This window comes from Lepeophtheirus salmonis, chromosome 13, assembly GCF_016086655.4.
Source record: "Lepeophtheirus salmonis chromosome 13, UVic_Lsal_1.4, whole genome shotgun sequence".
In the NCBI taxonomy this organism is placed as follows: Eukaryota; Metazoa; Arthropoda; class Copepoda; order Siphonostomatoida; family Caligidae; genus Lepeophtheirus; species Lepeophtheirus salmonis.
In genome coordinates this window covers 39,503,539-39,528,229 of record NC_052143.2, presented here as the reverse complement: position 1 = coordinate 39,528,229, position 24,691 = coordinate 39,503,539, and the positions used below count along the sequence as shown (strand labels likewise).

At 30.9% G+C, this 24,691-nt stretch overlaps 1 protein-coding gene across 1 annotated transcript in view; it reads right to left on the bottom strand.

The window, feature by feature from the left end:
- Positions 1 to 24,691, bottom strand: part of dtn (transmembrane protein 132C dtn) — an 87,152-nt gene that overhangs the window by 27,410 nt on the left and 35,051 nt on the right. The window contains 2 exon segments of the mRNA XM_040722899.2: positions 3,321 to 3,850; positions 3,908 to 4,169. Coding sequence (XP_040578833.2) covers positions 3,321 to 3,850; positions 3,908 to 4,169 — 792 coding nt within the window.

Genomic DNA, 24,691 nt, shown 5'->3' with positions numbered 1-24,691 from the left:
ATACTTATTATGTCTATGTTTTCCCTAAATTTTACTTAAGTAAGTGATAATTAATATAGATGGAAGAATGTACAGCTTATTTCATTTGCTGTTCTGTCAGCAGTTTTGTATCTCGCCCCATTATTTTGTCCGTAATGTCTCATTCAACCCTCCATTAGTGATCTTGGATATGATACACCTAGAGATGTTATAAAATGTTTTTTTATTCATTTGAATCTACAATGAATGGCCAATACATTTCTGTATACTCCAAAAACACAAGATCTGATTTAATTCAATTCAATATTGCCTTATTTAGAATTTATTCGTATATTTAGTAATTTTTAATCAAGGTTTAGCAAATTTAATTAACTATTTCCCCTAAAAGTCGTTCAACTGTTTTTCCCCTTGACTTCTGGGATTCTTATTTTTTCAATGTTAAGAAATGTAATATTTTAGCTATTATTTTATATAATACATGCAACCTCATCAATACTGAGGGCTTCTAATTTGATCCCAAAATTTGGATTATAAATGTTCATACTAAAGATACAAATTTAATATTTTTCTTATGAAAATAACAACCCAAAATTTGTGTTCTTAAGATTACTTTAAAATAAGGATCTCTTATATTTATACATTTTTTTACAAAATTGGTAGAATAAATCAAGAAATGACTAAAATACTTTTCTTAAAATACACTCACTCCCTTATAAAAATAATGTCCACTAACGGAAAGTTAAGTCAAAATTTACTAAATAAGCTCCGAGCGTCTCTACCACATAGTCCAATAGTTAAGAGGAGGATATATCCTTTTGTTTCCTTTTAATAAAAGGGAAATGAGGTTGGGAGATATTTCTTTGTGTCATTTGTAAATATATTATTGGGGGTATAATCATAAAACTATTTTGTCAATGTAGCAGAGTAACAATAAAACAAAAATAAGGTTACAAACTATTTTCCCTCGGTTTCTTCATTTGTTTGATTTTACTATATGTATACATACAAATATATAGTGGCTATAATATGTAGAACTATTGGAAAAGAATATAGTTTGTACCACTAAGAAGGGGAATGTGTGTGGGAGAAAGGCAGCTTCTTCTCTCCAAATCTCTCTCTCTCTCTCTTTCTTTCTCCCTCTCAGAACTTTCTCTATACAAGTACATATCTATCTACTTGTACGTATATCATATTTGACTAAGTAAGCCAATTATTCAATTTAAAAGAATGTACAGATAGTCTTATTTGAAAGTGAGCTTACATAAAAACAAATTTATACTTCATCAAATATAATGTACGAATATGTATTGATCAATTACTTTGTTTGAAAAGAACACCAATAAGAGTTAATTTAACTCTCTTAGGTCCAAACTATTAGATAATTAATAGTAAACTTTACTATATGGACTTTGACCTTATTTAGTCCTTCAAAGTACATATATCTGCAATTGTTTTTTATATACTGTAATATCTAAGTTACCGAAAAATCTGGTAAACAAGGCCGATTTTAGAGTGAGATAAATGTGTAGGCCCCTTTCATTTACTCTTTTTATGCAATAATTATTTTTTCTAGAAATTAAAATGGAAACCTTTTTTTTTTTTTACTTTTGACTTTTGCAAGGATACTTTTTTCTCATTTTAACGAATCACATTTTTCAAGCAAAAATAAATAATTATCTGCTCTGTATATACGAGGGTTGTTTGAAAAGTCCATTTAAAGTTCGAGAGATGACACTACTGGGGCATATCGTGGTTATGTTTAGTACGTAGCATCTTTTGGAAGAACACACTACAACTTTCAGCTAAATCGGTCTATTTCTTTCTGTTTGGTATTCGTTTGAATCGTGGAGTCGACCGGAAAGATTATAGCGACGACTATCCCTTAGATCTGAAAGGAATTATCCTCATCGACTATCTGAAAAAGGGTAAACTATTACAAGTTCATGTTATTCATCATTTTTGGACCGTTTGAAAACCTGGCTGTTAGAAAAACACCCACGATTGGTCCACAAAAATAGCACTTTCTCTCACGTCAATGCATCAGCTCACACCTTACTAGATGTGGTTGCAAAATTAATGGAAATAGGTTTCCAACTAGAGATATCCACAGGACTAGCAATCTCATACACCTTGACTCTTCTGTTATCCATTACCATATCATAGTTTTTATAAATAATTTCTGGAGTAGTAACTTCAATAGGGCGTCCAGAACGTTCAGCGTCACTTGTGCCCATTTGGCCACTCCAAAATTTTTGAAACCACTTATAAACTGTTCTTTTCGAAGTTGGTGAGTCCCCATAATGTTTATCAAGCTTATTTTTAGTCTCCTGAGGCGGTTTGCACGAAACACACACGAAATCCTTTTTCATCCTTTTTTGGAAAATCACTCCACTCCCCCGATTCAAACAAATGACAAACATAAACAAATAGACCAATCTGGCTGAAAGTTGTTTTGTGTTCTTCCAAGAGATGCTACAAACTAAACATAGCCTCAATTTGTACTCATTAATACAATCTCCTGGTCATTCCAATGACTTTTCAAACGACCCTCGTATAGTTCCGATTTAAATAAATTTACCGTTCATAGTACTCTTTAATCTAGGGCGAGACCTGAGACATATTGTCATTAATACGTTCCTGCTCGTAAATAAGTTTATTTAATTACAAAACCTACTTTCAATTTGATGTAAGAATGATTGGGAGCCAGCATTTCCTAGCTGCGAAAGTCACTTCAAACATTGATCATTGTCTTTCAATGGTCAAAAGTTTATTTTTAGTGATTCATCTTGTCTTTAGTCAAAGGTGTTCATTTCCTTGTCTTATTTTAGAATAATGATAAAATGTACTTTTTTCATCTGCTTTTTTAATTAGGAAATGGATTTTTATTAATGGAATGTTATTAAGGGAATTTTAAATCCACATTTATATTGAATTAAGCGGAGATATATAAATTTATAGTATCGACATATATATGGTTTTTAAGGAGGATAATGTACCACATAGCTCAATTTAAAGGACTACTAAAAAGCTCTGCTCTAAAATATGACGCATTCGGTGTCATATATAGAATAAAGAAAACAAGGTGATAAAAGCATGTATGTATGCTCTAACATCAAGTTTCACACATCCAACATAAGAAAGCAAGCATAAACGTACCCTTACACAAAAAGTTATAAAAAAGTAATGTAGAAACTATTTTTTTTTTTTGTTTTTCATTTATTAAAGTTTTTGTCGATATACATAGACAGAGGCTCATTGAATACTAAACACCCTTTCTCATATTCATAAAATATGTACTAAGAAGATAATGTATGTATAATATTGAAGGATAAAGTACGCACCTAGATTACCAGAGCAGGAATTTCCTCTGGCCTCTTCCACAGAGTATGAAATACTGGCAATAATCTTTGGATGCTTGGTTTTCCCTCCCTCCTCAGAGCCATTAAACACCAAGCTGGGCCACCATCGTGAGGGCAGCGTTAGCTGTCCCAAACAAGTTCCATCCCTACCATCCGGTGAACAGCAAGTACTCTTTGTTTCATTTCGTAAGCTCACATACAGGCGAATACAAATGGTTCTAGGGGCACCATTGAGGGAACGATAAGGACCACCGTGTCCACCAGCATGAAATAAAACGCGAAGAACAGGCTTGTCCCTAGGTATTTCCGTTGTAACTGGATGAGCACTAAGATCTAATCCGTGAGGTTTAAAGTCAGTGATGAGACCAGGCTTTGAGGATGAATTGAAAGGAGGGCTGGATCCCTCAGAGAGGTCCGGAACAACATATTGTGTAGGAACGGTTTGTCGCTGTTCAAAAGGACCATATTCCGCACGAATGAGTACGGGAGTAGCTGTTTTGAGAACAACAAACCTACAACATAAATCATTTCAAAATGAGGAAGAAATATAAAAAAATATACGGTTTTACCTCGCAGTGTGTAAAACATCATCTGCTAATTCTGATCCTGGTCCCACGTTGGAAAACCTTGAGGAATTGGGTAAATGAGAGCTTGATGATGAAGAAACACTGTTTAAGACAATGCTGGTAGTGGGTTCAGCAGCAGGGGATGATGGTAATCGTCTTAGGGAGTAGTCAGTCGAGGGAACATAGTCTGAAGATGTTCGAGTTTCTCTAAAGAAAAATCCAGCGGTGGGATCCTCAAAATGTACATCCAAACCTTTAGCCCAACCTATAAGGAAAAGAATCATAAATAAACCCCATTAACTTAGTTCATGTATAAAATTGATTTCATAACTATAAACCTCAAACTCATACACACTTTTCATAGAAAAAAATATAATACAAGCATTTTTTGCTTCCCTGAGGAGAACGATTCGTTTATAGAGGCCCTCAGATGCTCACTGTATAAAATGAGCAGACATCGATAGCCAAATAGTGGATACTTACACACCAATCAATATAAGTTTTAGGAGAGGCCAAAGGTAATATTTTTAAAAATTAATACATTTAAGATAAAAGTATTTATGCTTTTGTATGATTTGTTTTTTTACAAAATACAAATGTATCTTGTTTTTTACAAAATATATTTTGAATTACGTTAAACAATATTTTGGAATTAATTCTTTACATCTTTTAATTTGCTGTATATTTTTGTAAAAAGAGGACAGTTGGTCATAAAGGTTTTTAATAGAGCTAGTGAAAAGTATGAAAATAAAATATTCGTATGCAAAATTTCATTGTTCACGATATCATCTTCGTTGTAGATCTCAATTTAAGTTTGAAAACAGGGAAAAGATATGTTTTTTTAGATAATAAAGATCGCATTTTCTTTTATCTATATTAACCAAGCACATTTTATCTGTATGTATGTTGAAAGTAAGTGATTTTTGAGTATAGATACATGATTTAAGAAATATGAATATAATCGAGCGTGCGCGTCATATTAAAAAAAATAAAAGAGTATTTGTGCAAAATGGTATAAAAACAGTATGTAAAAATGAATGAAATCTTGCAGGCGTTTAGGTCACGTCATATAAAAAAAGAAAAAAAAATAGGAAGTACTTCATATAATTTAAAAAAATGAATCTGACTTTATTTGAGGTTTAATAATGAGCTGAAGTACTCCCTGGCACATCAAATCATATTTATTTTTTTACCTTAAACTGTTACTATTATTTTTTTATTCTTCTTGAAAAGAGAATATCTAAGCATTGAGTAACTACGGGTGAGTATGTTTATGAAAAACAGAAGGAAATACTGAGGATTTGTTGGGAAACTATCGTCTATATTATTGACGAAAAGTATGCCTTTTCGTCAAAGCTTAAAATCTATGCCCAATCCTGGTTACTACCACATGTAAAAAAAAAATATAGATGTGACCCTTCACCAGAAAAGCAAGCTAGAATTATTGACTCTGAATTATATTTGTCTTTTTTCCGCGAATTATTGTCAAATTATTTTTATTAACCAAATGGAGGTGCCGAAAATTGCACTCAAAAGTAGCCAAATTCAATCAGCACAAGAAAAGTATTATAATTTGATAGGTACAGTAGTAAGATTAGATTCGAACCAATGCAGGTTTCTTAAATCAAATAGAGGTTCTATATTACAGCTAAATTTTGGGGGTATATTTATATAATTAAAGCTATATTTGTTTGCAATGCCGTGTTCTATCGCTAGGTGTGCATTAAATCATTTTTTCTAACCTTTAAAAAATATTAATAAAGTTATTATTTCCAAAGATATTCTATGGAGCTAAAATAAAGAATAACGTTTCAAAATTTTAATTATACATTTTGATACTTCCTTTCTGAAAATATAGAAAATAAGATGCCCACTATACGTGGGTTATCAAAATTTATATACGTCACCCTAACACTATTGAAAATCAATCAATTAATTCTAGGCAGGTATACATAGAGTCATGATTCTATACACTTTACTAATTTTCTTTTCATCATATTAGAGTGATTAAATGGTTTAAAAAATATATGAAAAAAAGCAAGTTTCAACATAACATGTTGACGAAGAAGGGATTCTGTTTGATGTCTTATATTTTAACGTAGAAAAATGTATAACAAAAATGGAATACAGACAAACCTGGTCTAACGAGCACTTCTGATATGCATGCCATATTCTGTTTTCAAATTAAGAGTCCTTTCAAAATAGGAAACTTGGATTGAGAGGTAATTGACATTAAGCAGTCACTTCTTAGCATTCATAACCTGAACTTTTAATACAAGTTGGATTCAATTTAACAAATGTGCTGAAAAGACCCAGGCTGAACAAAGAAAACGCAATTTTCTTGGCGCCTAAATAAGAATTATTATTATTTATTCACTTTATGGAGCGGAGTCCCATGACACTTTTCAAAGCCATTGCATAGCTTGAAAGGTACTTTTTCTCATTAAAAAAAAAACAGTATAAAATTAAAACAATTTTTTTTTTAATACACTTTTTTTGAAAAGCAAAGCCTGCACTTTTCAGGCCATGTGTTATAGGAGGAGTATTTTCATCAATTAAGAAGAGTTAAAATAACTCATTTATATTGTTGTCAAAAAAAAAAGGTACTTTTTTACACGTCTCAATCATTGTACCATTATAATTAATACACGATAATATGTTCGTGAACCTACAACACGACCTCTAATTAGGAATGAAACTCCTATAAATTTCTAATTCGTTTCGCACCGGTGTTGTTTTTCAAATAATATATTATGTACGTATTATAACATGTTCTTGAGTGTGCTTATTTTCCCTCAAATTTGAGTTGCCCCATAATTTGTAGTTGTTTTTTTCAAAATACGAAAACAAGAAACAAAATCCCTTTGCTGCTAAGTGTGTGTTGGGGGATGTTGTAACCTCATCAAAAATGAGAAGGGGAAGAGGGTGCTATGATAAAAATGAAGGAAACAATGAACCCAGAAATAACCACCCGCTGAGAAAACCCATGTACAATATTACATATTCTATGAACCACCATTCAAAACCTACTACTCCATGAAATAAAGAGGTAAAAATATACTTATGTTTGTACTATTATCGACAGCAGCTATGTCGATACATATATATAGAAAATGATGGTTACACCAGAAAGATATATTTACTACAACACGCAACCTTTCATTTATTAATATAAAATAAATCCTACTATAATTAGCCAAACTGTTTTCTTTTGATCCAATATATATTGTATCTCTCAACCTTTCTTCTACAAAGGGAAAGGCCCTTAACTAATTGGTAGTTAGACTATTTTATAATATAATTATAAAAACGGGGGACTAGAGGGTCTACCCCCTCCAAATAACTGTTTAGTAGTAATATTCATTGGTATATTTTTGTTTTGTTATCCATAGTAAAAAAATCCCCCAAAAATTTAATATTTGACATTTAATCTTTTGTGAAGAGCTCTAGAATTTTTTTGAGAAAAGCCCCCTTCCAAAAAAAACAACTTTATATTTATATAGTCCTACGGATACCCCTGACAACCCGTGATTACGGCAATGAATACTCATATATTTTCGTTGAGCATAGCTTAAAATGATTTAATTCGAGTTCAATAAATCAACATTTGTTACATAAGACCACTCAGGAGCAATAATGGTAATAACAAGAATTAAAAATAGCAAAAAGGAGTTGTTGATGTTATTGTGATAACAAAGTGTGTTAGAAGGGATTGGCTCAGAAACGAATAAGGAAGGGTGGAATTCAACTTAATAATAGGGCCCCTAGGTCAGTTTTTGAATTACGAGCTCTTCTCTGACTCGGATTATTCTCAAATTTCAAGGTATAATAACAATGAAAAATATAAGAAAATATATCTTCATTGAAATAGACTTAACCTATAAAAAACCAGGGATTTTAGTATTGGGCATGACTGAGTAAATGAAAACGGTTGGTCAGGCAGTCTATAGGAGGGGAAAAATCTGGCTATGGAAATGTATTTGCAAGTTTGGAGGAAGATACGGAATTACATAATGGTGACGTCATCAAGGGAACTTGTATGATTATTTTTTTGGTAGGGAGAGGGTCCGATAACGGGTTTGGGAGGATGTTTTTTTTTTTTTATAAATGCCAAATGCTGCAAAAATTTCCTTTTGCAGAGACAAGAGAGTTTCTTAAATCAAAGTTTTTTGGACAAGACTAAATTTGAAGGAAATACCTTTTTTTATGTAGATGACAAATCATTTATTTGTTTTTTTTTCAAAATTATGACATTTAAAAATGTGATCCAAGAGTAAATTCTACTAGTTTTACAAGTATAAACCTTTTGCAAATATGAGCCCTATGATTCCATTGTCATTCCCCTTTCAATAACAGTTCGTGGAGCCTGCGTATATAAGGATTGTACTTTTAATATTGGAAATAAAGTCCCTCTTTTGATGAAAAGATTAACTCCTTCAAACATAAGAATGTATATCATTCGATGGGAATAAAAGGAAATTGAGCCATCAATTATAACATCATCATTATTCTTTTTTGTCCACATATTTGTGGTACATGTAATACCGTGGCTTTCTTGCAATAAATCCATTATTATTATAAATAAAAAGAAAGTAGAAGGAGCAATCATAAAAAAAAAAAAAAAATGATGTATTGGACCTCTTTCTGTCAAAAGAAAAAACCAATAATGTTACCAAAATTAATATGTATTAATATTGATATGGATTGAGCCATATATTAACATTCTTATTTACATATATGTACATAATAGTGATACCACAGATAGCAGGTAAGAACTGATTTACGAACCGCTAGATTGCGAAAAGTGGGTTACCTTTTAACCGTTTATCAAAAAAATGCCTAACCAATGAAAAGGAAGAGAGGGCAAGGGTTGAAGGCTTATGATATTTGGACGCCATTGGAAAGTTGTATACAAAAACGGCACCAATATTGAAAAAGAATTGTTGATATTTTGGGGAAATCATTTTTTTAGAGGGGATGGGTCCAAAAATCAATAAGAAAGTGTCAAGTTTAACATAATTATAAGAACCCTGTGTGATTTGTCGAATTACGAGCACTTATATAACTCGAATGGTTCCCGTAATCCAAGGTATAATTACAATGAAAGATGTTTTTTTTTTAATTTATAAGAAATTTCAACTTGGGGACAATTAGTGGAAACTGGACCAGAACCTCTAAAATTTAGATGATGATTTCTTAAGAACCGGAAACTGTTAGAGCTAAGAACTGCATAAAATCCGGAACCGCAATTTAAGTAACAGCGTACATCACTATTACATAATATTATTACTATTCGATAATTAATTATCTATTTGAAGTAACTGATAAGCATATTCTATATGTATTTAATTATATAAATAAATCTCAATCAGCTATACATACATAGGAACCCTTCAAATACTCATGTGTAAAAATCTTAAGACAATATATGCCATAATAGCCTTCTAAATATGTATAAAAACCTTCTAAATTTAATTTATTATTCATAATGGAACATAGTTTGACAAAAAATAATATAAATAAAAGTAATTTAATTTTGTATATCCATATACTATGTATAATTAGTAAATAATACGATAGTTACATGCTATGAATAATATGCAAGGTTTCACTACGTAATTTCTTTGCATAGTTTCATACAAGTAACTACAATACACGAATATTTAGTTGAGATTATCCGTCATTAAATTACATTGTAAACAAATTGAAAAGATGTTTTGTAATTTACAGAGTTACAATTAACAGGTACAAAATATTAGCAAAGCCAAGTAAACTTAGCCAAACATTGATCCCTTGGTCATCGTTTCGTCACTGGGTTAATAGTTTTATCTTATAATAACTACGATAGAGTGATTAACCATTAGTATAATTTCGGTTAATCACTCTATCGTACCGAACCGTGGGAGTTAAAGAAGGTGACATTGATCCCTCGTGACGTCATGGAGGGTGTTTCTCTTTGTTTAAATTATTCATTTATACCGTGTTGTCCACTAAAATATGAACACTTTAAATCTTAAAATTCAACGGGATATAATTTATTAAATAACAATAGAATTTCAACAAAATTAATACTATAAATCGATGTGTGCCTGAGCTCTCTTCATCATTAATGTAACTCCCCTTAGTGATAATGATGGCTTCCATGTGACCTCAGAAAACCTGACAGCCACTGCAGATGTAGTCCTCAGTCATGGCGTCCCGGTGCAGGGTGACAGTGGCTTTGAGGGCCTCGGGGTTGGGATGACGGACACTGCAGGCCTTCTTCTCTACATGCATTCAAAAGGTGTTGTCAAGGAGATGGCTTTCTTTCGTTGCTGGTGTCAAAAGTGGCCTCTCTACCATCACAAAGCTCTTTCAAGCCTCTTTTGTGATAGCTCTCTGGGCAGTCTGTTTTGAAACTTCGAGATCTCTTGCATGGGCCCTCATGGACTAAAGGGAATTTTCCTTAACTTCTCGGGGTCCAGTTTGGCCTTTTTAACAGATCCCTTCTTTCTCTCCAACGTTTGTACTTGTTGACGGCGTAGATAGTGGTCTTGGAGACGCCCAACGTCAAGGAGTGCAGGAATTGACACTTTCGGTTCGTTTAAAAACTTATTTTCTTTCAGACTTGTACGTAAGCAAGAGAGCTCCGATTTGTGTTGTTAGTTTTTAACTAATTGTTTATGCTTTAATATATCGGAATATAAATTAATTCCAATAACTAAACCTTCATTAATTATTGAATGAGTAAGTGTTCAGATTTTAATGAACCACCTGGTATAATAGGATAAATTATATAACTAAGTAGAAAAAAAATCTCTTAGTATTATATTGCATTATAATGAAAAAATGAATGTTTTCTGCAAGATATGTGCAGTGTTCTTAATACATATCTTATACATATTATTTGATATAATAAAAAATCGATATTATTATGAAAAGTTCTAAAGACCAACAGTCCCAACTGGTCCCAATATGGACTGTACCGAATAAATAAGGACCGTCACAACACTATCAATTGCCCCCTTTTTCTTGGCATGTCCTCTTCATACAATCTTTACAGATCCTTTATAAATTATTTTTCTTTTTTTCAGTGCTCAGAACATAAGCCTTCTTTTTGGAAATCAAAATATGACTACCCTAAGTTATGAACACCGTAAAAATTATTATTTTTGTATTGGTAACATACCTACAAGGAGTAAATGGTCCATCAAGGTTAAATTTCTCCTCAGGAATCACAAGTACTCCATTATGGGTTTAATTAAAGTTGGGTCTTTTTATTATTATTATTATAACTATGAAATATGTATACCCTGGTGTGAACAATGGAATGGAGATATGCCTCCATTAAAATAAATAAATAAAAATGTCGAAGTCAATTTACAAAAGTATGTACACTTTTCGAAATACAATATGTATAAGGAAGTGCCCTGCAGCTTAACCGTTTAAAATGTGGCTCTTTAGATACGTAAGTAAATCTACGTATACAATGTTGCAAAAGATTTGTTGTTGACAAAAGGGCAGATATATTTTTAGGATTTTGTTATTTCTCCTTTCTAAAGAGTCATTTTTTTAATCATGTATGATTAAAACGTCCTAAAGTGTCCTTGTATGTTTGTTTAACCGGGATACCGACGCATATGAAGCGGTGCGTTGTTCAATTTTTATAGGAGCTGGTACTTCCAACGCAAAAAAAGTCAGATAAATAATAGCAAAAAAGTATAAAATCGAAGTCAAGGTGGGTTACGACATATATCATGCGTGTACACGTGTATAATTAGTTAAAGGACCAATCGACATTTTTTTTCCAATAACTTTACAAATTATAATGGCATCGCCGTAGGTCATGGACAACACACTCGGGAGAAATTATTCTCTTGCATTCAATGTGCGTTCGCACCCAGGCGATTCCTAGAGAAAGAAATATACTTTCTGTATACGGATTTTACAAAGAAGAAGTAAACATTTTCTTGTTTTTGTATCGAAATACCAATAATTAACTGTGGACCAAACAAAAAAAAACTATTACCTTCCATGATCAAATGAACATTTCACTATAAAAACAGAATCCCTATCGAAATGAAACATTTTTTATACGCTGTTTACCCCCAAATGAGGGGCAATGGGCTTGACATAAAGAATAATTGTACACCCATTCTATAATACCTCACTTTAAAGAATAATAAATCACCTCACGAAAGAATTTGATAACTATTAATGATGTGCAAAATATTATGAGATCATATTGGCAAATTTTCATGGCATTTTTTTGCAAAATTTAATAAAATACTTATAATTATAGAAAGTACATGTTTATATCACAAAAGCACTCTTTTAAAATACTACATCAATCTATATTTCAGGCTTGGATACTAAGGAGAAAATCCGCGCCGTTCATACAATAAGTTCATTGTTCAGCGCCTGAACGGAAAAAAATCTTTAAACGGCGTTTCTTTAAAATTTCATTTCTTTGTTATTTTTTATTATTCTTCAAATACTTTTTATTTCTATTTTTTCCTTAATTAAGTGATAAATTACATTCAGTGAAGAATGTGCATATTTGATTTGATTTTCAGTAAACTGTTTTTTCTCTCGTTCCATTGTTTGTTAATTAAGTATAATTCAAAATGATTGACCCTCTGTTAATTAACTGGGATATTATACACCCCGAGAATATTTAAAATTATTTTTAGTAATTTTGATCTACAATGCATCACCAATATTTTATGTACGCTCCTAAAACATTAAAACATTCAATCTGATAATATACAATTATATATTTATCATAGTAATGCCTTATTTAGAATTTATTCGAATATTAAGCAATTTTTAACCGAAGTTTAATTAATTTAATTAACTGTTTACAAGTCGTTCCTTTGTTTTTCCTATGGATTTCTTGGATTCTCCAATGTGAGGAAATGTAACGAAATTGTAACTATTATTTTACATAATAAACGCAACCTCATCCAAACTGATGGATACCAATTTGATTCCCAAAATGAGAAACCTTTCATAGAACAAAAATTTAATATTTTTACTATCAAATTAAGCAACCAAATACTCATATTATTACGATTATTTTAAAATAATGATACATCTTTTCTTGAAGTGAGGATGAATGAAAATAAATTGACCAATGAGAACAGGTTGGATTTTTTTTTCAAAAATGAATTGTAAACGAGCCAAAGTTTAGTATACGTCTTTGTATTTAAATTATATAGGACAAGTTTATAACAATATAGATTCCACTATATAAATTTACTTGCCAAAACTTCAATGATTTCTTAAGTGGTAACTTTTCATAGCTACAGCGTTTCTACAAACGCTATTTGTAACATAGTGTAACTAATTCATGATGAGCAATATTATGGGCATTCAATACACGAGAATGTATCATTAAAATACTTTCAACTCAAATGACGAAAAAATGCAGGGAATGACTTCCTTACAAAGAGCATCATGACGTGTAAAGATGCGTCAAAATGAATAATTATTATTATATATTTTGGTACAAAAAAGTCCTAATATAAAAAGTATTCCTTCATTATGTTCTAAAAAGAGACAGAATGAAAAATGATACTAAAAGTGTACAATGTACTTTTTTTTTAAGTGTCGTTATTTTTATAAAATAACAACAGACTATCGACCATTATTGACACAATCATAATTGAATTAATTTTTGTGTAGGGAAGCATAAAGGCATATCTTTAGTCAAATAGGTTCTTTGAAGTGAAACAACGTGTTATTCACCTTGTCAAACTGGCGAGGCAGAAAAAAAATATGCTACACTACGTACAACATATATGGTGAGTGAGCATTAAAACAATCTTGAACAAAAATATAATAAAGTATAAAATTCTAATTATTTTTTTACATTATACAGGGTGCAATCTCTATTTTCGATTTTTTCTTAAACTAATCATCCGATTTTAATTAAAAATAAACCTAATGAAAGCTGAGCCATTTTTTATTTTATTGATATGCAATATAATCGCTTTCGCCGTCGATAACAGCCTTGACTCAACCTCGGAAACGGGAGAAGGTATTGATGACAGTCTCATTTGGCAGATTCCAGATGTCCTCCCGAATACTGTTCATCAGCTCGGATTTTGATTTTCAGGAGGATATGTTGGTATGTTCCTCAACTGCGACCCACACAAAGTAGTCAATTGGGTCCAAACCCTAGGTCCAACAAAGTCAAAACTCGAATACTCTCTTCCTCTTCTTGCATATGGGCAAGTTTTTTTATCTCTTAAATCAATATAATTCCAGTCTTACAAACATATTTACTATCCCTATAGATAGAATATATTTGCAATTATTGTTCTAGTTTAATAATAAATAGTTCATTTACAGCTGATTTTTCTGTAATACACTAAATATGTATATGTATGTTGAGTTTCTTAATAAGAAGATCTTAATTTTTGGGGCTCCTTAAGCTATAAAATAGACTGATTACTATCACTACTTATAAAACTTTATTTAAGCTTTTTGGTGAGCTACAAGAAATTATTTGCAAGGGTATAGTTCCCTCCCTCCAGCCTTAGAACCTAATGTATAAATCTAAATTAGTTCTATGCAAGACGCTCAAGGCAACAACAACAAGAAAAATGCATTCCACAAAAGTATGACATCACAAGACATAAACTTGACTAAATACATCAATGCGTTTATTGCACACATTTTTATCTAGTTCAAAATTACAGAGCACTATTTATCGACTACGCACTGGGGTAATAGTATATTGATGTATTTGAAAAACAAACAAAAACAATCTAAATAGTTACATATATCATACTTGTGGCCTATTTAGATAGGGAAAGAATGAAACGATACAAATTAAGTTTCGAGCAAGACAAAAAAAGCAATAATTTACAAGAACAAGGCATCATCATGACTTAAGGCATGAACGATACAAAGTGTTATAAACAAGTTAGAAAAGGCAGATGTATACTGTATGTGCCATAAATCAAAGTTAGTTGTGATTAAGACACAAGGGACTAGATAAATTACCTTTCATTATTTCAAAACCTAATCAAGCATCGTTTTGTTTGTAGGTAAAATACATACAACCTTTTTTTTTTTTTTTCAAACAGACTTAACAACGTAAAGTGAGCACGTGATATTATAAAAGTATATTTCATTATTTGACTGTATATATGTATATAGTAAACAATTGTGTGTAGATATATTATATATGGATGTAGATTGTAGGTCTACATAGGTGGAGTATCTTCCTCAAAATCAGAATTTAAATAGGAAATCATTTTTAAAAAAGTACGTACATACATATTTGAATAAAAACCCGTCATGGAGGGAGACTTAAGCCGAAAATGCTATGACTCAAACTGATAAGGATTTATTCATTTGAATCATAACAGTATATACAAATACTTGTTTGTATTTCTTGTTGGGATTTTGTAGAAATGGGTGCAATTTGTCTCCTATGTAAAAATGTAGAGCATTAAACTAAATTACGAAGAACATGATTTTTATGAAATCATAAAAATACAAATCATAAACAATTTGGAACATGTTCAAATACTATATTAACCTAAATTTTTTAGACAGTATAGCATCCTTCATAAACAATAATAGTCTACAAACACTGACGAACAGAATGGCAGCTTTTGACAATGAAAGCCGTGTACATGGCGAACCACACTGTCAAAATGGCAGCTCGGAGCCAATCCAAATTTGGATGAGAGGAGTGGCAGACATTCTTCTCCAAGACACCCCCAAACTTCAAAGTCCAGGGGGTTAAATTCCGGGGTGTAGAAGGGCCGTATAAAGACAGGCCAGAAGTTGCTGCAGAAGTGGTGGTTCTTATCGGTTGTAGGGGACTATAATGGACTTCTAGATGTTGCAAGCAGTTCGGATGGAGATGCCAAAGGGATTTGCAGCCTTCTCGGCATTGAAACCGCCACGGTGCTAGCGCCGACGTATTTAATATCATTTTTTTTTTTTTATTTCATTATTTTTGGTGCAACATCTTTACACTTTCAGACACGGATTTAAGTCAAAGCTTGTTTTATTTTTTGTTTGAGCCGTCGTTGCTTCCATAGCCAAACCTCGTAATTATATACAACAGAGAAAAAAACGTAAATAAATGCAACTGCAAGTTTTGGCTCCCCACTGAGTACATAGAAGAAAATTGTAGAAGATATATGTTGACCAATAGTCAAACAATTAATTTGATATGAAGGATTGTTTAATTCTCCAAATGTTTTGAAAGTAGTAACAATTCCTCGCAAAAAATTCCATCGGTATTGTGGGACGAATATTATTGTTAGTTAATGTAGATATGTTAACTTGAAACATCTATAACAAGTTTCAAATATATATATGAAGGAGTCAAGGAAGAGTTGACAATTAGTTTTAATGTGTGGGCAATTGTCCTAGGAGAAAAGATAACTTGCTGATTGAAACTCTCCGGTATGTTCAATATATTACAAATGACATATTATTGATTTGTTGTGATGATAATTACAAATTTATAGATGTGATGCATTGAATACTGAAACATCTTTAGAAGTTCAAAAATTGAAATTGAGGATTTTTTTTCAGATTTGATATTTTTGTTTGTGTAACACCTTAGTTCAAGTCTACTCATTTGTTGAAATATGGGTCCAATATAGACTTGCTGAATCTATGCATCTATTGGAACTTGTCTAAGTGTGCTTTTGCTTAAAATAGTATGGCTTTAGTTTTTGCATTTTGTTCTTTAATTTGTTTTTAATTTTCTTTGCAATTTATTACTAAAGTGTGTGTGTTTTTATTTTGCATTTCAAGTTGAATAATCTTATACTGTATTGCATATTTATGTTGAAATTTATTCAATTCTAGTTGATTTTATTACTTAATACTTTTTTCTTGGCACTTTATTTATAAATGGAACCTTTTTAAAGAGAGAGGACGGAATACAAAATTGGATGCAAATATTTCAGGAATGTAATCATTTGACGGATACAAATACCAATACTCAATAAGTCACAAGTCAGGTCTTTTCAGCGATAGAGGGACACGGTGTTACAACCCTTCGTTGTCAACTGTTGACTTTTCTGCTTCTTTTTGTCATTCCATTATTCTGAACGTTAATTGATTAATTATTATTAGCTCTAGTTTAGCTGTGAACGATGCTCAACAGTTAGTTATTGTATAAGTTTTTGAGTTGAAAAGAATAGGCTCATTAACAACTGATCTTGGACCTTTTTTCTATTTTCTTTTTCTTAAAATATGCAAAAAATACATTTTTTGCCTCAATTCTAAATGGACTAGTTTTTCTAAGAATCCGGCTAATACAAATATTCGATATATAACATATTTGAAGTTATAAAACCTTGACAAGAGGGGGTTTGACTATTATCAAACAATAAAACATAAGCAAATTAAAAAAACCTCAGAGATAAGAATCTTAATGAAGAAATAAAAAAAGCACATATTATCATACTCTAATAGTCAACAGTGAACTAACTAAACATTCATTGGCGCAAGAAAAAAATAACAAATATATTTGGAATTCCTGGTGCAAATTGAAGAAATAGTCATTCCTTGCATGTCCAACCTTTCCCTCAGAATGTAAAATATGAATCCCTGATATCATTTAGTAAATGATGAACAATGGCGCCTTGATACCTCTACCAACTGTAAAATTATTACCTATTTGTAAAAAGGGGATATGCTTACAAATTTACGAGGTATTTTGAGTTCATTCAAGGCACAAATAGGAGGCAAGACGAATATGGTTCAAAGAAAATCGGCTGACAACGGAATGCAATGAACCTTTGCGTGATGATTCTTCATTGTAAATGTCCCTTAATGAAGTGACTTAAATTGTGTCCACCAAAGATTCTTTTTAAAAATCAATGAATAACCAAATGATTGCTCACACGATTGAAAATTTGAAAATAAGCGGCAAAAAATTACAAAGAACAAAAAAATGAATGAAACTACATAAGAGTAAAATATCCGGGGTAAATACAAAAGATTTTATTATAAATAGCACCGTTCCTTCAAGAATCATAATTGCAGAGTTCGATCCATTCAACAAAATTCTTTTTAAATGTCTCAATTGTTTTTATTTCTGATTCTTTTTTTAGAAAGATAATATTTTCAAAAGAATCTACTAAATTTAATTATCTTAAATATCGCTTTCAATGTTGAAAGGAAATTTTTTTACGACTAGTCTATATATAATTTTTTTTTTTTTTTTTTTATAAAAAAAAATCTACCTGGATCAGTTTAGAGATATCTTATTGTAAGTAATGTTTTTTTTTTCTTTTTTTAACAAAACATTCGTCAAAAACAACTATTTATAGATTTTTTGTAAATGGGAAATTTGTTTAAAAGATATGATTTAGTGTGTATAAATAAATCTATGAAGGTTTTTCGGTAAAACCGTATTACAGATACTGATGCATTAAAATTGGTACTATACTAAATAGATATTTAAACCGATATTTTCAGCGTCATTTAGTTATAAAAATAATAGCCTGCCAATCCCGTAAGCTCCTCTCTAAATAAAAAAATGCATCCAATTTCTGAGCTAGCAAAGCCCCCAACAAAAAAATACTTAAAGTCCCCACTGTAAGTGCATGTTCATTATTTAACTGAAATGCATTTTGGTATTTTTAAAGTATCAAGTATTGACAGTACCTATTTGACACCGGAACCCGTAAAAATATATCATGAAACAACCAGAACGTACCAATACAAAAATATAAACAACATGTGTCATCAAAATAGTACTTGTTCAAAAATCTTTAGAATACCATAAATTGACATATTTCAGCTGCGCAAAATACTTATTATTGGCGTATTATTTACACTTCAAAAGAGCTCCTTTGGCGTAAAAGCAATAGAAAAATGAAGGCGTTATTTCTTTTCAAACCAAACTCATAAAATATAATGGTTTATAACTTTTAAATTGCATTTCCTCAAGATTGAATGATTGCATATAAGAAATAAGAACATATTTGAAATCAATAAAATTTTTGCAAGGAATAAATTAATTTTCATGTAGGCTACTGTTTTTTTCTTACTCAAAAGTTGTTTTGAATCTTTAAAAAAAGGGTTAAAATGCTTCAAAAATTCAAATAAAGAAATTTGGAAAACCAGATTTGATATGGAAAAATTAATTACAAGTCAAGTACTATTTGTTATGTTAACTTGTGTCATCACTTAAGATATTGTCAAAACTATTTATCTATTTATATACATATAGACTCACCTATTTAAAAAATGAATGATTTACGTCCTAGCCCTTGAACATACAATTATTTATTTCGTTTTGAAAATACCAATTACGTAACTTAAAAGTATATTTGTATGAAAACACAGCAAAACAACATCTCCTAAATTGCATACTTTATATATCACATAATATACACAAATACTAATGACAAGGATGAGATGACATCAACAATAAAGCATGCACAAATTTTTTATCTGTTCAAAAATGTAGAAAAATGTAAGACTAGGTATGTATCCATTAGACTGTCCCTATTTTGGACCAAGATTGTCCATTTTTATGTATCTTGTACACTCCCAAAAAGGATGCTTATAGTCAAAAATTATATTTTCTAATATTTGCTTTATGATTGAAAAATATTGTATATATTGTGTTAAATAATTTAAGGGATCTAAGATATGCTCAATGAATCTTGTGTCTAATAACTCCTGTTCAGTCTTGGTCCAGTCCAGTTCATCCCTGGATATAAGTTCTAAAACTTATAAAGTTCGGTCCTTGATGACGTCAATCAACATTATTTCTTATTTTTTAATCAGTTCTATTACTGACAATCCAAAGGACCGATAGTCCATAGGACGGTATTAAGACTGGACTGGATTAAATAAACACTGATACAATATTACTACTACTACTATTTCAGCTAGGCTTAAATTATGACGTTTTATGTTTGATAGAGCAGGGGAAAAAACAGCAGTAGATAATGTTTGACAGCTGATTATGCGCTCTTTCAAAATGAACCAATCAACGTTCAACACCAAGATAAAGGGAAAATAACTACAAAAAAATAATATTTGAAGTTGTACATTTTGACTATTAGTGGGACAATGCCATGTCACCGGGTGGTCATTGAAATTTGAACACTTGGTGTCACTTGAACGTAATCGAAAAATTTCCATTCGCTCATTCAAAGCAGTTGGCCGTCTCTAGGACCACCTTCCTGCCAGCCGTTGGAGAGGAAGAAGGAATCTATCAAAAAGGTGAAAATGGACCCGGGTGATTTAAAGAAAACAGCCAAGACCAATCCCCATAAGTCCATGAGAACATGAGATATAGTTTTTCCAGAGAGCCATCCGGTTTGAAAGAGCTTTGTGATGGGTGAGAGGCCGTTTTTGACACCATCAACGAACAAAAACCTATCTCCTCAATATAGAAAGACTCTTTCAATAAGTCTTTGGTGTTCTTTTGAAATATTTTTTCACACTTTTGTCCCCTATAGCCCTGATACCAATTACCTGAGCTACACCTTTTCGGTGCATGTCAAGGTATTACCTTCAGTGTCCCTCATCCAAACACCGGATCCCTCAAATCTACTGTCAACCAGCACTGGGACACCATGATAGAGGACTATATCTGCAGCGGTTGTCAGGCCTTCCACCGCCCCCTGGAAGCCATAATTACCGCTAAGGGCGGGTTACATTAATGATTAAAAGAGCTCCAACATGCATTGAATTTCATTGAAATTATATATTTAAATTATTAATTATAATTTGTTGAAGTTTAAAATTCAAAGTGTTCAGACATTAATGGACCACTTGGTATATGAAGGACATTTTGGAGATATTTTAGGGACAGACAGATATGCAAATTTTTTGTGTCCGTAAATAAACAAATTCCTCTTTTTCTAACCAAAATCCTCCTAGGGAGGATTAAGTTCATCGAATATTCCAAAATTACGAGAAAAAAATGAAAAACTCAAGGGGGATGATTAAAAATCATTCCTCTTTCTGATTCAACACTACTTAAGACCAAACCAGTGGAAATCGGTCCAGGACAGAGTCAAAACACTAGTGAAAACGTAGAGCTTAATCCTTCAACAATAAAGCTTCCTTCAAGAGTTTTTCTAATATCTTTGCATAATAATATTCTTTCAAAATGTGCTAAATATACGTGTACAGTAGGTCGGTTTAGTTTTGAACTTTTTCGAATTTTGATTACCGCTAGCACAGAAAAGTTGTGATATGGTGTGAAACCTATGCAAAATTGTATTGTCCTTTTTTCTAACATAAAGTATTTCAAAAGTTTTGTGTTTGAAATGGTTTTATGAAGCAAAAAAAGAGAGAAAAGTTCGGAAAATTTTATGCCCCGCGTATAACGCGCATCGCTTTGTTACATTTTTAGATAATAAAGATCCATTTTTTTTGTTTTGTTTTGTTAGTATCTCTTTTTTCTCAATAGAGTAGCTTTAGAAAAAAATCTTTATTAAGGTGTGTTATAGGTTAGAATAATGTAAATCATAATTAATAAATGGAAAATAATGATTCATGTTGTATTTATCTAATGACGAAATAAAGAAATTTTCTTTCCTTTCCATCTTTGAATTAAATGTGCTACCTAAAGATGACATCGTAGCAAAATGAAATTTTGCATAGATAATTTTCATACTACATGAAAACTTTTCCAAACAATCCGTAAGCGAAATTTGAAAAAAAGTAGATAAACAAACCAGCCTAATGTACATTGTGTAATGAAAGATAGTTTTTAGCCTAAGGGAGTCTATATATACACGTGTGTAATAAATGCTTTTTCTTTCAAGATTAATGGACAAAGAAAAATGGCTTTTTATACAAGCGGGTAGAGAATAAAGGAGCCATGGATGTATATATTATGTATAATTAAATATAAATTATATGCGAGAATAAGCCACTTATGCAAATTAACTTTGACTATATGATGTACATACATTCATAAATGAAAGTATGTATATTCAGATGAATAAATATTTTGAATTGGTGGTTCTTCGTCTCCCAAATTTATTTTCCCCTTAAAATATTGATCCCAAGATGTATTCATTTATATAAAGAATAAAAAGAAGCTGTTCAATGTAAAAATATTATGTATGCATAATATTAACATAATATTATATTATACTATTTTACAAACCTAAGACATTGCAAAATCAACCACAGGGTTTATTAGATGAAATAAGTCATTTTTCAACCGGATTTTTTCCGGAGAGCCAACATTTTTAAGACTTTTGCGGAATCCCTAATAACTAATTACCTAATTTACTCATTATCTACAACTATTATATAAGATATATTGCCAATTAAAATTGGTGCTATCGGATCCAGTGCTATGCGATTATTCTAAATTGGTTCGGTTTTTACAAAACAGATAATTGGAATCGGATTTATTCCATAAAAACCAACTTTTTAATGACTTTTGCGGAATCTTCAATAACTAATTATCTAATCAGCTAATCATCCACAACTATTAAATAAGATATGTTGCCAATTGAAATTGGTGCAATCAGACTTGATGCCATTCAAATATTCCAAATTTGTGCAGTTTGTACGAATCAGATCATTGAAATCGGATTTATTCCGGAAACCCCAATATTATTAAGACCTTATCATCAACAACTATTAAATAAGATATGTTGCCAATTAAAATTGGTGCTATCAGATCGGTTGCCATGCAATAACTCTAAATTGGTACGGTTTCTACTAAACAAATAATTGCAATCGGATTAATTCGGGAAAATCCAACATTTTTGACCTTGCTAAAACACCACTAACTTATTATTTAATCAAATATGGATAAACTATGATATTTTATAAATTATGCATCTTTTTGCAAAAAGAAAAGTTATATAAAGAAAAATGAACTGGTGTTAAAAATACCAAAGTTAGGTTTATTCAGTGTATAGACAATGGAGGACGTCACCTATCTAATATGATTTTCAAAAGTATTAGATAAAAAAAAAAACTTTAAATGTATACAATCATTATTAATCAAAAATAAAACTTTTTTGATTTATAGGACTTTCTTTATTGCCTTTTGGAAAAAGGACCTTATGTGGCTGCAACCTGTAGTTTAATTTAATTTCACGAAATACTAAAGGGTTTTAATATTTAGTACAAATAAAAAACAACGTTTGTTCTACCTGCAAAAGACTATGCAAATTTGTATCGGTCAACATTTTTTTTTTTTGCATGATGATGTGAAATTCGAAATGAAATAATTTTATTGATTAAGACATAATATTTATTTTCTTGACAAAATAAAGAGGAAGAGCATTTGTGACGAAAATAGGACAAAGGGTGACGAATTCAAACGAGTTGCTGACAAAATTAACACTAAGTACGACGTTATCTCACTAAACTTTACAATGTACTTTGTATTCAGCTGTAAACTTGTTTGCTTACTTTCCCCTCATAAGTGTTATTAATTTTAAGTAGTTGAATTCGAATAAGCTCTTGATAAGCTGTAAATCATAGCAACAATTAAATTTACAATATATATAATTGAATAGTTGGGAAAAATTGTCGAACTAACAATTTTTGATTTGGGCATTTTTTTTTATTTTTTTTTAATGATATGAGATATAATAAAGGTAAGGATGTGTTAAGAAAAAACCATATTGTACTTTTGTATAGAAAGAAAATGAAAAAGTCCTATTATTTTTATAGGAATCGTATAAAATATCAGTTTATAAATCTAAAAATACCGGTTGAACGTGGAGAAACTTGAAAATTTGAAGAATGTTTAAGAGTAAAGCAAATTAGCTGTCATGATTTTTCATTAGAAAAGCTGCGAGTAACTAAGTGAGGAAGAAAAAAACACAAATATCAGCATGTATCTAGTAAGGAAATATGCAGAAATGACTTCGATATCGATCTTTAATTCTACTTTGAGTCCAACGAGGACTTACAATGGTTATAACTCCAACTGAAATCCGATGCGTTACTCTCGTTTATTCATGAGCACACACACACACTAATGAATACTTTATACTTAGATATTCACTCCTCAAAAATTAAAGAATAGTTAAGATAACAGCTTTGGAAAATAGAATAAAAAGAATCACACCCCTACGAGGTTATATTTTATACAACTCTAAGTATTATAATATTCATAAATACCTGCAAAACCTAGTAATAAACATAATAAGAGAGCATTGTTCCATTCTATTCTAATCAGTGTTTATTAGTTTTTCATTTCCAGATTTACAAAAATAGATGAATATAAAACACAATAGATTTTTTTTTTTATCATTACCATATTTTGTGAAAATGGCTGAAAGGGCTCATCTCTCATCGAAGTATGCCTATGACCTACTCCATACAACTAAATATAAAATCTAATCTTCTCCAAGGAACAATAGAGCTTTAGTTTTGATAATCATGAATATAAAAAGTAAATTATAATAGTTGGATATTGTATGTATATTTAGTTTTTTGAAACACACACAATGATAGGTAAACAAAGTAACAACCATGGATAGGCCTCTCAAATTACTACAGTTTCCCCTTCAAAGGGAACCTCACATGATCTAACAATTGTGTCTTAGCTTCCCTGATATTGAATATGTACGTAAAGGAATTATATAAAACCTATGTCATTTCTTGCTTTGGTTATTATTAGAACTTTTGTTTGACATACTTGAGGTATCATTTTTATTTTTTCCGAAGTTCTTTAATGTTATTTTTTTTATAAAAGCTCAAAATTTGGCATTATTTTAAAATTCTTAGAAATGTATGTAATTGTTACATCCATCAATAGTCCCAGGATCTGACAAGCACACTTAAAAAACAACAATATGGAACAACAAAGCT